The 16,360-nt window shown below is 40.7% G+C and overlaps 2 protein-coding genes across 2 annotated transcripts; one reads left to right on the forward strand and one right to left on the reverse strand.

Moving 5' to 3' along the window:
* The first annotated feature begins 184 nt into the window (after nt 1-184).
* fam217ba (family with sequence similarity 217 member Ba) lies at nt 185-2,643 on the forward strand. The gene is made up of 4 exons (XM_069659620.1): nt 185-651; nt 761-860; nt 1,028-1,092; nt 1,182-2,643. Exons 1-4 carry the CDS (start codon nt 545-547, stop codon nt 2,641-2,643), a joined length of 1,734 nt encoding a protein of 577 aa, XP_069515721.1. The 5' UTR covers nt 185-544.
* Nucleotides 2,644-4,234: 1,591 nt separating this feature from the next.
* Nucleotides 4,235-8,656, reverse strand: ttll9 (tubulin tyrosine ligase-like family, member 9). Its single transcript, XM_069660836.1, has 14 exons — nt 8,572-8,656; nt 8,206-8,246; nt 8,029-8,121; nt 7,832-7,943; nt 6,946-7,131; nt 6,753-6,821; nt 6,557-6,647; nt 6,342-6,382; nt 6,172-6,259; nt 5,867-5,925; nt 5,563-5,759; nt 5,047-5,160; nt 4,668-4,792; nt 4,235-4,442 (listed from the first exon to the last, which is right to left on the reverse strand). The coding sequence occupies exons 1-14, from the start codon at nt 8,584-8,586 to the stop codon at nt 4,372-4,374; spliced, it is 1,302 nt and encodes a 433-aa protein (XP_069516937.1). The 5' UTR covers nt 8,587-8,656; the 3' UTR covers nt 4,235-4,371.
* Nucleotides 8,657-16,360: the final 7,704 nt, after the last annotated feature.

Raw genomic sequence — 16,360 nt, forward strand, 5'->3', positions numbered from 1 at the left:
CTTGCCCTACTTTGATTCTTTATTGTTTATCAAATGTAAGTAGATAAATCAGGACGTGTTTGAATGTTTCATTTGAAAGCGCGACTAGTATATTTTAACTTCAAGTCCCATGATGCACCTCTGTCGCCACTACGACCCAAGCGGCAGCCAGTCAGCAGCAGGTAAACAAACCTATCTGCTCCTTGAGAAGGCGAGCCAAACAAAGCGTATGCGCTGTCTGAGCCTGCTGCATTTTTAATGGCGAGGAAGATGATAGTCGAAAAAGAGATGCGTCAGCTGTCACCAATTCATTAAAGAAAGCCGCCGAATTGTTGTTTAACAGAGGCGAGTCGACGACAGATATAAGGACGAGTTGAGCCTGCATTGGAGAAACGAGCGTCGATATCTGCGCATGATGCATTGCAGCACTTTTGAGAAAATGGGTGTTTTTAGCCTCATTCTCAGAATAGGGTATATGATCCGAGATGTCGGTTGGGTTCTTTAGCTACCGTATCATTTGATTGTGCTGGAGTCAAAACAACATCCCCTCTGTGCGACCTGCAACATGGGGCCCATCATGCAGGAGCGCACAGCATCCACGACACTGAAACGCGTCGTCTCCAAAGAGAAGATTCGGGTAAAAAATACTGAAAACAGCGGGCCAGTAACCAGGTAGGCCCTATTTTACAACGATACAATTAAGACAAAATCGAACTGGTCATGTTTGGTCTCAGACATAGGCTGTGTGCGGGCCTAACAAACCACTATCATGTTTCCACAGTTCAAAGAAAGGTAACAAGATGAAGAAAGCAGTGGGTCAGATGAAAAATGGCCTTCCAGGACCAGGTCAGGATAAGGACACACTGACCACCGTGCAGAAGGTAAGTAAATGACATCCTGGTAAACTTAGGAACGATAATTTTCCGGCTGTTGTCCCTTAACATGATAGATTTAAGGGAAGACGGTGCTGCAGCATATGTTGAGAACCATATACCTCATAATACTACAGCCAGAAAACAAGACAGTTTCCGTAATGTTTGATTTACAGGGTGCACAGTCGAAAGGAGGCAGGTTTAAATCTGGCACGTCACGGAATACAAGCAAACTCTCCAGGTAAGTGTGCAGGCTTACTGAATGCTTCAGTTACAGTAAATCCCAAAATCCCAAACAGCTTTTCTTCACACTTGTCTGTCTCTTTACAGCCCAGAAGAAGAAGATTTGAGACCTCCACTTCGCAAACACTTATCCGTGCACAGGAAGGAGGAGAAACGCGAAAATCAGCGGTCGTCACAATGCAGCAATGAGCTTCACCCGAATCGTGGGGGGATGGGGAAAAACCGACGAGCTCTCTCCCTGCCTCTCTCCCCAATATCAGGTCTGCGACACATGCCATCACACCCCCTTACACATTCACCAGCCCCCACCCCAGAGGCACTACAGCAGCACTACAACCAGAAGGATGTTGACACTGACAGTGCCAGTGATCTGTCAGACTCTGAGAGGTTGCCCGTGCTGCCCTCTCCCTGTACCCCCTGCACCCCTCCTCACCTCAACCTCCGGGCCGAGGTCATCAACACTAACGACTTTCCCCCAGACTTCCCAGGACCCCGTGGGTGTGTGGGTGATGAAAGTGAGAGTGAAAAACCAAGCTACAGCTACCCAGACTTTCTGCCTCCTCCCTTCAACAGCTGGAGCCTAAGACAGCTGGCGGTGTTTCTCCACACAGAGGGCCGGGGAGCCCCCAGGCCCAAGCCTGTAGGGCCTTTAGAGAAGTACCTGGAGAGGCTGCTGCAGCTGGAGTGGCTCCAGATCCAAACTGTGCAAGCAGAGAGCAGCCGTCCACCTGGGACCCGTCCCAGACCACAGAGTTTCCCGTCTGCCTCCACTGCACACCCAACCCGGCCTCACACAGCCCCATCGTCCCGACTCAACTCCCCTAAAGGTTTGCGACAAAGCCAGCGAACCTTCCCTTTTGCACCTGTCAACAACCCCCCGTCACCTGCCTCAGCCCAGACCCAGCACTCCCGCTTCCCAGTCTGCCCTCATTGTCACATTCGCTACCCACTGTGCAATGGAAGTTGCTCTGCCTACGCCTACCAGCGCCACTCGCGCCTCAGCCCACTGCTTGAGCGCAAAGCCAGACCTGGGGCACCAGCAAAGAGGAGCAGCAGTGAGACCCGTGCAACCTCGACAGAAGGTAGGAGCCCAGGAGGACAAGGAGGACAAGGAGGAGGAGGAGGAGGAGGAGGAGGAGGAGGAGGAGGAGCCCAGACCCCAGTTAGCCCCTCAGCTGGCAGGAGTCATCTCAGAAACATGCAAGCAGCAGGCAATGTCCGCAAGCAACCCCAGGAGTCTGGAAGCAACGGAAACGGCAGAGGCCCAGTGAGGAAAAGCCGCGTCAGAGCCAACTCTGAGACAGATGTTAAAAAGGAGCCTGGTGGCAGTAAAGCCACTGGTGCAGAGAAACGTGTCTGTGCTGCAAGTAAGAGAGAGGTCATCACCTCCAAGAGAGCAGAGAAGGACTGGCAGAGGACAGAGGCAGGAGGTCAGGCCTCTAAAACTGCCTTGAAGAGATCTGCTAAAGAGCCGCAGTCTCTTTCCAGAGCACCGCTTAGTAATAAGCAGAATGGCAAAACAAAAAATGTGCACTTTGTCGCAAAGTAACCTGTATACACCTACAATATAGTGCTTTAGAGCTTGAACCTATGCTTGCTTTTTGTGTAATCTGTGTAATACTAACATGTAACTGTTGTACAGCAGTCTAAATCAGTCAGTGGTGTACAGCCTTCAAAAGGTCATAACTAACAAGTGGTTGAGCAGCTAGAATAGAGATAAAACAGCAATGACTTCAAAGCATAACACTTTAATAGAAGAGAAATATATCTACATATTGTATTTCATTCAAAATGTACACTAAGTAAACAGTCATAATGTCGCACTGTGTGGTGACAGACGGTTTATTATGACCCGAAACACTACTAGGATAAAAAAACAGCTTCTATGTACTGAACTCTGTTGCACTGCACAGTCATCTCTCCTCCTGCTACTACTGTTGCAGTAGTCATAGAATAAACATCTACTGTACCACTGAACAGCTTTCAGCATAAGTAATTCATAGTGAAGTTTAATGTAGATCATTGCATTTTAGTCATCAAATGCCACCGTAGCTGTTATTAGTAGAGTTTCAGTGTTGGAATGTCTTTGTTTTCGATGCTTTACCTGATTTTGCTTTTATCTTTTCTTTGGTGCCTCATGTTTTAAGTCACATGTTCTGTTGGAGCATCTTTGGCTGAAATGAAGGAGGCGCAATAAGTGGTGGTGTACTGCAGTAATGTGAGTTGTTTCAGATATATTTGTGCAATGGTTTTATATCTTTGGTTACAAGGGCTTTTGTTCATGTTTGAACAGCTTGAATTGTAGTCTCTGATGATATACTGTATTTTGCATAGAGCTGAGCTCTTTCTATCATTGAGGACAGTGTAATGTTTGCTATGAATGTAAATGCATATTTTTCCAAATTTTATATACCATAGTTATATTTATGAAAAGTGGTGTAGTTGAGCTGTTTTCATCATTGTCATTCTTATGTTTACATTGTCATGCACTATTAGAAAATATTGAGCTGAATGTAAAGTTATGCTGTACCATTTGATCATTCCAAGTGAAATGTCAACACACCATAGCTGTTAGGATGTATCAGGTCAATGTTTTACATATCACCTTCATCTTCCACTGCATACTTGAAGTCTTTAGAACACTGTGTTTACATTAGAGTGTCTTATCTGTTTGTTGTGAATTACCATGTGCACTGAATTCATGGGAACACTACAATGTAAATACCGTGATACGTATTCAGATTGCACCTCTCTTCTAAATATTAATGTAAAGTATCAAAGCCATAGACAAGGGACCAGGAGTGGACGTGTTGTTATAAATGTGTACATTATGTTGACAAGCACGCAGAAAGATTGTGGTATGTATTTTCACAATGTTGAATGCAAGTATTTGTAAGGCATAGAAATAAATGTTTTGCACTCAAGGGACACTGATGTATTGGCCCTTCTTTGAAACACATGAATAAATTACTGGTACACACAGTTCACGACCGCCTTTATTAGCGTGACGCAGCAAAAATCCCACACATAAGCAGTTAAAGTTGTGCTCATTTAGCATGCTGCATTTATAATAAACACATTTAACACTAGTATACTTGTGTTTTGACTTTGCATGTGAAAGTTTTACAAGGTTTGCCGTTATTTTAAGGTTTAGTTTTAATCAATTTGCATGTTCACTTTTCTGTGTAGTTGCTTGGACTCTGATTGGATCATCACATCATTTTTCAAGAGATGTCATCCTCAAAGTACTATAGCGGTGGGACATGAAAATTATGCATCACATCCTCTTCTGGCCTGGAAATGGTTTCAGAAGCCGACGAAGCTGCTTCTCTCTGTCATTAACACACCCTGCAAAAAAAAATATATATATTTACACAATTAATAATATTGTCGTGACAGAAACACTGGTATAAATTAGATATTAAGATTATTAAAAATATATAAAATTACAAAGAAATGACTCTTCTACATGATCGAACCCTTTGTACTTTTGCAAATTTATCAGAAGGCTTTTATTTTCACATTTTTCACATTTCTAAAAGGCTCTTTAGACGAGCAGATCAATCTGCTTACCTAAGTGTGTGTTGGCAGTGAAACATGAAATTCCAAATGTTTCCATGTTGACATCCTCTCTGTAGACCGGCCCATCATTCCACATGAGATCATAGCCACCCACCCTTTTCTCTTTGCCAGTCAACCTAATAAGGAAAAAACTGTTAATTAGAAGGTAGCACTAGTATGGCAGAAAGAGATACAAGGAACTCACCATCTTTGGATCTGCATTCACCTTGCATTCCACCATTGTTCTTAAGGCTCAGATAAGCGTTACTTCAAAGATTATACTTTCTACATTGTTATCGACTAGTTAATATAAAAAAAGAACACGTATGAAATAAATGGAGATAAAGGGAGCCCTCATGCCTTTTTTCTCAGATGACAAAGATGCCTTTACCTTCCCTCCATATCAACAACATTCAAAGTGTCTTCCAGCAGCCGGCACTTCATCTCGTAATCCTCTTGACTACTTGGTGTGTGTGATGGAGAGGCGTTCACCTCAATTAACCACCTGCAAAGAGATGGAGGGTGATGACATTCACCAAACATTTTCGTAGCATTTTGGGCCAGCATTAGGCCAATCAACGAGGAACAGCAAACAGTTCAATAAGTGAGGTAGGCACAAGTGAGTGAAGGCTGCTTTATTTGCATTTCGGAGAGGCGCTGTTGTGTTCTTATTTACAACAGGATAAGTGCTTTCTTGTCAGTTTTTCAAATATGCCGAGCAGATTTATGAGGTTATTTATACATGGTAATTTCTGGAGTCAAATACTAGCAGATTTACCGCTTTGTTTTTTAGTATCCAGGAAGGCAAATCAAATGTGTGCCATGTTTGCTTATCTCTGCTTGTGCTTTCCTCTGCTTACTTGTAAGCAAGCCTGCCTGTGTGGCCTTACAGCATATGAGCACTTACGGTTTGAGGGTCTGATCCAGCAGGATGTCGTATCCGTAGAGCTCAAAGCAGTGTTTGTCATTTATAATGACCTTCTGTACACTTTGTAGACTGCAGACAAATATGTTGTCCATGTCTTTAAACAGGGTTTCTACCGTCTCTCTGCCATGTTTTGCAGTCAGATATCTTCGAAGCTGCTGCATCTGCCACTTACAACCCTATAAATGGATGAATGAAGAAGCCCAGAATAAAGATGAGAAAGAGTTGGAAATTGAAAATTACATTATTGTGCAGAAATACTGTTTAACTTGTTTTAATGACATACCTTTTCAGGATCATAGTCTGGTGCAGTTTTCTGAACAGCCACATTGGTGAGGTGCATATCTGAAAAAGGGCACTAAGTAGAAATTGGGAACTGTAATGACGTAAGCTCTCTCTTCCATGGGGAAGTGGATAAATGCGAAAAATAACAGCCTCAGGAATTGGGTCAAAACGAGCTATTTAAAGCTGACTTTGACTGAAACATTGGCACATTGATATTAAACACTCCAGAATCACACTACTGAATAAACCTGTTGACATTTAAATGATTGATTGGAGACAAAATATTACAACAGCAAAAAAGGATACACTTGTCATCAATAGTGCTGAGGGAGAAGCGAGTGCTTGAGAAGCGGGCAAAGCCATCTCGATACAGCCAGGCCTTCAAGGGAACATACTGAAAAGCATGCACACTTATTCACACATGCAGGGAAATGTACGTTTTGTAGATCAAGTTGTGAATTAGGTACAGTACTTACTGATGTTACCAGCATGTAGACCCTTAGATCAAATTTCCTGCCTGTGGGGACAAATAGCATAAAAAGTATTTAAGCAGGGACATAAAACATTTATTTGCTAACTAATCCACCTGTTCACAGGTAGTCCATTATTTGTTTTTGTTTTAATCGTTGTTTGCATGATTTAACCAAATTGGATTAACAAAAAAAATGTACAACTTCCTTCAGTTTATTACCGTTTATTAGGTAGGGGTTCTCTATGTAGCGTTGGGCCACATAGTTTTCCACTTGACCTGCATCCTTCTGTTCCTCTGAACGCGTGCCATCCTGTGTAAACAATGACTTTAGTTAAATATATGGCTCTGTATGTAGAACGTCTGTTTTTATTAACATAGCTATACCCGATTCCTTCTTGAAAGAAATACACATTACCTTCTTCCAATCCGTTATGTCTTTCAGTTTCCTGAACAGGAAAATCCCTTTCCCTTGAGATTTTGCTACCTATAAACATGAGAACCGTAAATTTTGATAGCTTGAATGCAATTTTGAGCATACAAAAATTTTGTTTTCTGCTCTATGCCAAAAAAAAGTCTGGGTCCAATATCTGTGGGCTGCTATGGCTAACCGGCTTCATGATCCAGGTGCTGCCAGGGCTTCTTTTGAACTCCTCTACAAAGAGATGATATTCGCTGGGCAGCGCAAAGGTGCAGGGGAAAAATTCACATTTGGATGCCTCCATACGACCAACATTCCTTTCAAGATTTTTCCGGTATCTTTTGAGGTTTTTCACCATGAGGTTTTTGCGAGTCAGCTGCAACATAAAACAAAAAATAGACAGAAATAACAACAACAATAACAATAACTTTATTGATCCCCAAAGGGAAATTCACTTGTCTGGCATCTCATCTACCATTTACTAAAGAATTAAAAAGTCTGATCGCTATGGGTACAAAAGATCTTCTATATCTCTCCATCCTGCAGCGAAGAGAGAGGAGCCGTCCACCAACCTTCTTCACATGATTAAAGTCTCCTGATATTATTAAAAGTGCCTAGTCTGCATCCTGGCAACTATTTCATGGAGAACTTCACATGGAACTGCAGCAGTTGTCTTGGGTGGGATGTACACAAGTATTGTTATGATATGACTGAATTCTCCTGGTACACAGCATGGTCGCATACCATAGCCAATAATTCGATATCTGGACAACAGATCTTCTCTTCAACAGCAACATGAGCAAGACCACACCATTTCTGGTTCACAAACAAAGCAAGACCCCCTCCTTCTCTCTTGCCACTAGCTTTAGCATCTCTGTCTGACCGTATGAGAGCGAAGCCAGGTAGATCCACGCTGGGGTCTGAGATGTTTTGATTGAACCAGGTTTCAGCAAAACATAGAAAACTGCACTCAGAAAGGGACTCTCAAAGATTTTTGATTGAAATAGCATATGGTACTGCTGTTGGAATCTTTGTAGTTTATAGTTTCAAAGCATACTGGACTGATGCTGTCTCACCTCATAATGGTTTCGGAAGTGGTTTATCCTTACATGTTCCTCCATGTAAGAGTGATCAAAATTCTCCCTGAGCCAGCCCACATCACACCAGTTGAAGTCCCACTCACCATCACTGTGAGAAGATGAGAAGACATCAGACTACAGCTACAAATATGACAAAGACCCTAATGTGATGATAAAAAGACAGCCTTACTCACTCTTTGACCTCAATCCAACCTGGTCTTTGGCGCAGGACATCCTGTATGGTGTTGAGTAGTCCACATTTGTAACGCACACAACTTCTTCCCTCCCTGAGAAAATATGATAACACTGTCACTGTAGCCAGCAGTTCTGAATAACTATTCATTTAAGAACAGGACAAGAAAAACACTCACCGCTCCTCAGGTTTGGTATAGTCATTTTTGTATCCAGATGTCTACAGAGGTGAAGAAAGTAAACCAGTTTTTAACTTAATTTCCAACTTAGTATTTCAAGTTACTAGCAAGCTAACCCTACCCTAATTACCTCACTACTTTAAATAATACGGTGGTTAATTAATTAATCCAAATAGGTACAACATTATGTAGGTATATGTACAACTGTGTAACGTTAGCTACTAGTTACTCCTTATTAACTTGAAGGTACGCAGTTGTTGAAACAATTGCTAAGCCAATGAAACTAGCATAAGTGTCACATGTTTTATCTTTACAGTTTCAAAGCCTATAAAACAACAAAATGAGCACCCAGCTGTTTTCATTTACCTTGTACTTTGACATAAAGGCGCACTCTGAAATACAACAAAACTATGATACTACTTACGCTATAGTAAAATAAGCGTAAGAAATGTGCAACATCTAGTTAGCACTTAGCTATTTCAGGAAGTGTTTGAAAACTGTTGTCATGGAAACGACACCGCCAACAGCAAAGCAGGCGAATGTCCTACTTTATTCTCCGTAGCTTTTGTGATAATTGGGATACCATCAAAGATAATTTGGATAAATTGTGTCTTTTTACCATATTGTGGTCAGCTGTTTTAAATGTGCTAAAGTAACACATTTGACGTGACTTGACTTTTGTCCAATGACACGTAAAGCAAAAATGTAAAGCTCTTAAGGTACTGATGACCTAAATTGATGAGGAAATACATTTTAGAAAACACAGGCCGAACCCTACATGCTAAGTTTGAGCTCAGTTTTTCATGTACTTGCTGATTTGCTCAGTACGATTTATAAACGATGTCGAGATTATTTTCAAATGTCTAACAGAGTTGTCATAGTTTAAGATAAATGTCTTCAGACGTCTGTCCATCTTTGAGATTACAATTACATTAGGCTATAGAGTATTAGCAAACTGCATAAAAAGCTCCTGGCCTTATATATATATGATATATATTAACACATAGTAAAAATATCACATCAATCATGAACCCCCAACTGTAGGTACTACAACATCACCACTGAGTGGCGCTAAAACCGCACCTAAATGAATGGAGACTCTTGTAGCTTCCTGATTTAAACCTGTGAACTGAAGCTAAATAGGCTTCAGGTCAAAACTGTATCCATGCAAATGCATAGATTAAGCCACCTTCATCTCCTCTTGCATTCATCTAAAAAGGTACTTATATGTTAAAATGTTGCAAATGCTTCATCCCACATGAAACATTTGATATTTTAATGTAACCAAAATAAACCCAAATGGTAGGTTAAACAACATACAGTAAATATTATAAATATTGCATTTGTCTAACAAAAAAAGTATACCTTCAGGGCACCCTTAGAAAAATGGCAATATCAGTACTTATGGATACATGATAAACAAACTTTTTTTGTTTAATGTAAGATGACAAGACACATCAGAGGGACTCGTGCCCCAGGGATTGCGATCAGTGATTCACCATGACAGAAGGATTATAAAAGAAAACAGTCTGGAGTGGAGAGAGGTGGGTGATACTTGATCTTTGACCTCTTGCTACCCTACATGACACAGAGGAAACACAGGAACCTCTACATTCACACCATGACACATTAGATTAGCAATCTGTTTATGTTTCTTGGTGACAGAAGCCTGTTCTTTCATTTTGCATTATCACACTTGAGAAAATTAGCTGGTACATGTCTCATTTTTGGTAGTTGTTTATGTGACTAAAACTTAGTGGGTTGGGGTATAGGGTATGGGATTATTCCCTGTTTCACAATGAAAAACTAAACTGTAATAACAGTTCAATCCATAGCCAGTTCATAACAATATTTAAATCTATTGTTTCAAACACCCCTTGGAGTTGGAGTGGAGCTTACACCTTAGATTCCTGTGCAAAGCTAAATAAATATATGGGCTAGATGTCCATCTCCTGAGCCCTTTACATTCTCAGCCACCCACCACTAATCAAACAATCAACCCTACCTTAGTCTCCTGACATAAATAATCACAACAGGCTGGGATTAAGAGGGCCTTAAAATGAATTGGATGTAAGGCTAGCAACCAAAGTGTGCACAAGAACAAAGACCGGTTCTATTACTGAGTGTAATTTACTGTGAGTGCTTTACTGACAGAGCCAGTAATACCCAGCCTAAATACCTCCCTACCATGATGCAGATAAGGCCAGAATAATTGAATGGGAATTACAGCTGTTACAAAATATAAATCATGTGTATAAGAACTGATTCTGTCATATGCAGAAGAATTATTGTTTTTTTTTCTTCTAACAGATGGCATCAGTTTTTCGGTCAAACTTCATTTGCATCATTTGTATCAAAATGTACCCTGGCATCTTCTTTTTATCATGTTTGCTGCAGATTTGTCGTCAACTGCCTCAAATCAGCCGCACATGTAAAGTCTAATGTTAGCTGGTTGGAAAAAACAATAAAAATAAAGAAGCAACAATTAAAATATCAAACTTTGGCGAGTGGTGGATTTACAGCTGACCACACTTCCATAAAGATGACTGAAGACACAAAGAAGGCCATCTGAGCATCTAATGCAAAAGTTGTAATTTCTCAGCTGCTCGTGGGCACTCTATTTATAAAACTGCAGGAGGTACATTTCAGCCAACAACACACACCCTTGTTTTTAAAAACAATATGTTCAAATTATTGCATTATCCCTTCATATTTGCAGTATCTTCCAAAATTAACCTTTAATTCTATGCCAGGGGTTTCCATTGGCAACATTACCCCAGCATTACTATTTCTATTTTCAGTTTTATTGCTTTACATTTCACTAGAGACGACATTTTCGTCCTTAGGAAACATCCTTAACCCCATGCCTCTCAAAACCCAGCCTCCGCAAACACTCTATTTCCTAATCGGTTCAACCATAGGTGCCAATCAGGGGTCAACCGCTCCGCAAGCCTCTTTTTTTGTGGCAGATTTCCTGTATTAGTGTATGTGCTTGAGCTTTTGGTTTGGCAGTCGTCCCTGCAGAGAATTTTTATCATTCTCTGGCAGCAGCTGTACCTTCTATGCTTATAATTTTGGCTTACCACGTAATACGTATATATAATATATTTTTGTCCGTCTGCAAAATGAAAAAAATCGAATCCACGATAACCGGTACCTTGGAATGAAGATTGTTTTTAAAGATTAACCTGATGTCTCAAACATGTCTCGTGTTTATGGTGGATTCCAACTTTATTTTCCAGTGGAGATTGGCATTTTAAAACCAAGAAATTCATATTTTTCTTTGAAATGATTCAATTTATGTGCTTAGTGTGTCAATTCAGAAGTTTACCACAGTTCTGGTTTTGCATAATTCCAAATATGACCTCTCACTGTGAAGAAGCCCTCAGGTCATACAATTTCTAATGGCTGACAGCCACCAGTCCCTGAAAGCAAAATGTTTCTAAACGGCAACCACAGAGCAGGAAATCTGAGTGCTCCGGATCCGCATCAGCTGTTACTCATAAGGCAGGCATCTGGCTGGCTTTATTGTGATAGTCTTCACTCAATGATTTATTGAGTGGAAAGTTCAGCTTCGCCACAGGTCTTTTTAACAGGTCTTTACACATGCACAGGAAACGCTTGTATGCTGCTTTGGAGCATTTATTGTTTAAAGGGTCAATGGGACCAAGCGTGTGTGCAATGTATTGCCATATCTAATTATATCTGTCCCGCGAGAGATAACCTTCACCTTTGTCTGTCTGGTCACTTGTTTGTCTCTATCCATCTCTCTCCTTCTGTCTCTCCCTCGATCTCATTTTCTAGGTTCATCCGGTCACGGCAGATGGCTGTTCACCAATAAGTCGGATTCTGCCCCAAGCTTCTGTCTATGAAAAGGACGTCATCGATGAATAAATGTTGGGTAACTGTATTGCAAGGAGTACGACCCAGACCTGCTGTTTATGTAAAATGTCATGAACTTTTTGGTGATTTGGCCTACATATATAAAGTTTGATTGTTTGAATTTACCTAGTTTTTAAAAGTGTAGGAAGGGAAAAATGGTGGTTGGCCTTTCTCTTATCAGATACATAAAGAACCATTTTACACAATTAAATTAGGAGGCTTACATATCTGCAGCCTCTGAGATGTTAACGCCACGTGTTTATTGTTTCTGCGCTCCATACCTCGGTAGCGCCACAGCTCTCCGGGGGTAGTGAGTCCTCAAATCCCCAGGCCTGCACACCCAAAATGTTTTCTAATAAAACAGAGGAAGAGGCCAAGAAAAACACGAAAAAGGTGGCAGCTGAAGTCGCCCTGAAATGTATTTTATTCCAAGTTGTCTCCCAGTTAAGCCCTGAATGGACCCACTGCAGTGAGTCCCCCTCCTGACAGGATCAAGGGAAGCTGTAATCAGCACACTAGCAGATGTTGGCAGGTAGAAAGTGAACTTACAGTACATCTGTTCTGCTGGGAAGCCATATGGCTGACTTCTTGGTAAAGCAGGGAGAACAACAGAAAGGAAAATACTGATATTTCCTGTTGGGAAATCAGTAGGTCCAGGGTAGATAATAGCTCGGCTAATGAACACAAGGGAAACCACTCCAGCAGTAAAACGTGTTGCATAATGCAGTGAGATTAAAGCGTGAGAGGTCTAATTAAATGAAGCCGACTATTAGCTTTCACACCTCATTCCATTTTTATAGCCTCCGCCAAAGCGAGGAAGCCAAATGTGTTCCATTACACAAACTGATCAGATTCACGAGTTCTTTCAAAAGAAAATGACACAATGAGAGCATATGTGCATCATGTTACTGCATTCTGTCTCCACAACTCGGGTCAGGAGTAAGAAAACAAAATATGGTCTTCATTTGTGTGGAATTTCTCTCCGTTTCCCAGCTTGGGGAACGTGCCAGAGAATTGGGGTATGGCACAAAACCTTTCCCTGGGGGAATTTGGAAAGGAACCAGAGGGCAGCGGTGAGTCAGGTTTAGGCTACTGGATGCCTCTGTTGCAAAACAAAAATCCAGGGCAGATACTGTGTAAGACAACGACGGTACAGTAAACCGTATGGAAGACTTTGGATGATCACGCCAAAGGACTTAAATAAAAATCCTCCCATGATATTGTGTACTTCAGTATACGTGCGTACCTTCAACTCAGCAGGAGACTTCTGATGTTTCATTTCAAATCCTTACATTTAAACACACTTTCATCCGACATCTATTATTTCATCTTTGGAGAATTATTTCCACAAGAGAGGATAAATATCCCAGCCACATGAGAACATTACAGAAATCAGAACAGATTGAAAGGTTTCCTCTGTTCCAGGCTTTTATAGCAGTCTCCTGTTTTCTAGTAATGATCGCCCTGGGAGGTAACAAAAGGCGAAAGGAAATTGGGGTTGGAGGCTCAGTGAGGTATGTTTGTTTTCATAATAGTGATCTGAATAGAGCTGTAGGTACGCCCTCATAAAATCTCCTGCTGGCCTGTCGTCAGTTCATATTTCCTTCAGATTCCCAATGGTGCTTCCATTCAGCCACGATTTCTTCGTGAAGCTAATATGTTGTTCATGGATTTAGCACTTAAGAAAGACCCACAAACAAAGACAAACATACTGGTTTCAGGAAGAGAAGAGAAGTTGAATAGCATTTTTTTTAATCAAGAGTCTGAATTGATTTGTGCATAATTTCTTCGCCTCCTTTTTCACTTTCCAAACGTTCCTTTGAAACTTTGAACTTCCAGTGCCAGGAGCAAGGCTGTGCATGCACTTCATAAAATCTGACTGGCATGTTTTATTTGGTTGCAAATCAATCATAGCCTGCTTGATGTCTTCATCTCACATAAAACACCTTCTTCTGGTGCTCCTCTGCCAGGCCTGAAGTGCAGCCATTACTAGTTTTTGCTTGTTTCAAAATGTTTTTACTTTCCGTGTTGTCTTCGGGAGATTTCGTCTTTTACCAAAACATCTCACAGTCTGGACATCTGCGGTGAAGCACCTTGGTTTGTTGCAAGACCTCCCTCTTGTCCATTCCTGGTAAATGAGTTTGTCTTTGGTAGTGAGCATCATGCAGGTTCAGGTTGGAATTTTATCTCATCCGTTAGTTTCAAATCTCTTTAGTCCAAATGTTGACAGACACAACAATAGACACCAGAGGCAAACCGCCCAGAATCTACTTCAGGTCACGTAATAACTCCTTTGTGCATGATGAAGGGAAAAACACCTGCTGTAAGATGCGCCTGCAGTTGGTGGTGCAACTACATTCAGGGTTCCTGTGAATGAAGAGGAAGAGAAGGGTATACTCTGTGTGTCTGCACCCCTTTCTGGTCCCTGAATGCCTCCAACTGTAACATAGATTTGCAGAGACCCAAGTTACACACATGCACACACACATACACAGATTCTTGTACAGTCTTATTGTTGTAATTTTTCACTGGGAAACATTCAGACAATCGCAATCAAAACAGATCCACCATTCACACAGAGAACTATAATGAACTCTAGATTTTTCTCCCATATGAGCTCAATTTACTTTTTTTTATGGAAACAATTCAAACAAAAATAACTTACAGTATAATTGCATATATTTCATGCAAAAAATCCTGAAACTAATCAGAGTCAAATAATCAAAGTAAAATCATTCACTGTAAACTGCAAACAATTTGTCTGGACACAGACAAGGGCACCTTAAAACATGGTCGAGTAAGGGGACTACTTTTTCAGTCCAGTGCATCTTTAACCTATGAAGTATTTTAATAAAATCAATAATCATATATTCAAATCAAAACTCTCTTCAACTTTTTGCAACCACAAACCTTATTATACGTTCATTAAAAAGTAATAGACAATTCACTTTGTACTTGTTTACAATGATGTTTAAAGAAGGACTTTTAACAGTTTTAGATTTTATTATTTCAAGCAATGAATCATCGAACTCACATCGTTACAACCTGGCATGCATTCTTTTATTTGGATGTTTGGATAAAAAATAGTCTGGATGCGCTCTAAACACTTATATATATATAAATCACGTATTAATACTTTATACGTTAACAAAATAGCAATCATGATGATGAATCACTGACTTTTAATAGTCAAACCCACAGCCTCAGGAAACCACATCATGTTGGCACTGAGACAGTGAAGATGCCGATCTATTCACGGGGACAAAATCTGTCCTTCTTTCTTGAAGCCCTCCTCTCCAACAGGATGAATGGGGAGATTTCATTTGCTTGTTTTTCATAAAGTTTTTAAAATGTGTGTTTTGATCCTTTGTAGACTCAGACCCTGTTGGGGTGTACTTGTGCTGATGTGGTCTCTCATAATTAAACCACCTTTATATATTGTTTATCTATTTGACAATCTTTGAAGTGCAGCCCAGGTCCTTTATTCATTATATATTATCTAACATCACAATTTGTCTAACCTACACTCAAACACTGACTTGAGATATATTCATATGTACTCTAACCCTTGATATTCTGCCTAAAAAGAGTCAGAGTTATACCACAGATAGGTCTGTGGAGCGAAAACAATCCCCCTGTGTGACAGCAGCACTTTGTGTGGATCACCGTGAGGTTGTTTGTCAAGATCAGTCGGATTATAAACTTTAAAACAGACCCTTCACTCCCTTAGAGTAATAGATCGGTTCTCTTGGTTGGGAAACTGTCTCAAACTGATCCTCAGATATTATGTGAGCATGTGCTAGTTTTTTGAACACATGGATGTTCCTAAAGGGGTGTTAAAGGAGCATATCCTGCAGGTCATGGACTCTAGGTTTCACTGTCAGGACATGTTGTGCCTAATAATCTCCACACTGGCTCTTATGTAAAAAAGAGGTTTAGCCTATGTGAAGTTAAAATGAGCCTTAAGTCCCTTATTTCACTTTTGGTTTTTCTTAATTAAATATATATTGTTAGTTGTGTATAGTGACATACAGAAAGATAAAACTTGGCACATCTGCAGCAGGTGATAAAGCCCAAGCACACAGTAAATCATGATGCATTTATGGTAAAAAAGTGTGCCTCGCATTTAAAGTACACCCCAGTAATGAAGACGTACACGGAATTATTAATGTATTAAACAACTAAGAGGCCAACTGCTATTGGCCGTATGGCAACCTTTAGGGAACTGCCTCATGTTTTCTCCACTTGAAGGGCACCTGTAGGGCTCATTACC

The sequence above is a fragment of the Semicossyphus pulcher genome, unplaced genomic scaffold (genome assembly GCF_022749685.1).
Source record: "Semicossyphus pulcher isolate SPU_LCO1_2020_fin unplaced genomic scaffold, fSemPul1.0.p SCAF_13, whole genome shotgun sequence".
NCBI lineage: Eukaryota > Metazoa > Chordata > Actinopteri > Labriformes > Labridae > Semicossyphus > Semicossyphus pulcher.

Excerpts from the sequence above, each read along its gene's own strand:
- fam217ba (XM_069659620.1), top strand. The coding sequence starts at position 545 with ATGGGGCCCATCATGCAGGAGCGCACAGCATCCACGACACTGAAACGC. Across the intron at positions 652-760 it reads AACAGCGGGCCAGTAACCAG|TTCAAAGAAAGGTAACAAGA; the intron begins GTAGGCCCTATT and ends ATGTTTCCACAG. Across the intron at positions 861-1,027 it reads CACTGACCACCGTGCAGAAG|GGTGCACAGTCGAAAGGAGG; the intron begins GTAAGTAAATGA and ends TTTGATTTACAG.
- ttll9 (XM_069660836.1), bottom strand. Across the intron at positions 5,926-6,171 it reads CAGCACTATTGATGACAAGT|ATATGCACCTCACCAATGTG; the intron begins GTATCCTTTTTT and ends GCCCTTTTTCAG. Across the intron at positions 4,443-4,667 it reads CACTGCCAACACACACTTAG|GGTGTGTTAATGACAGAGAG; the intron begins GTAAGCAGATTG and ends TTTTTTTTGCAG.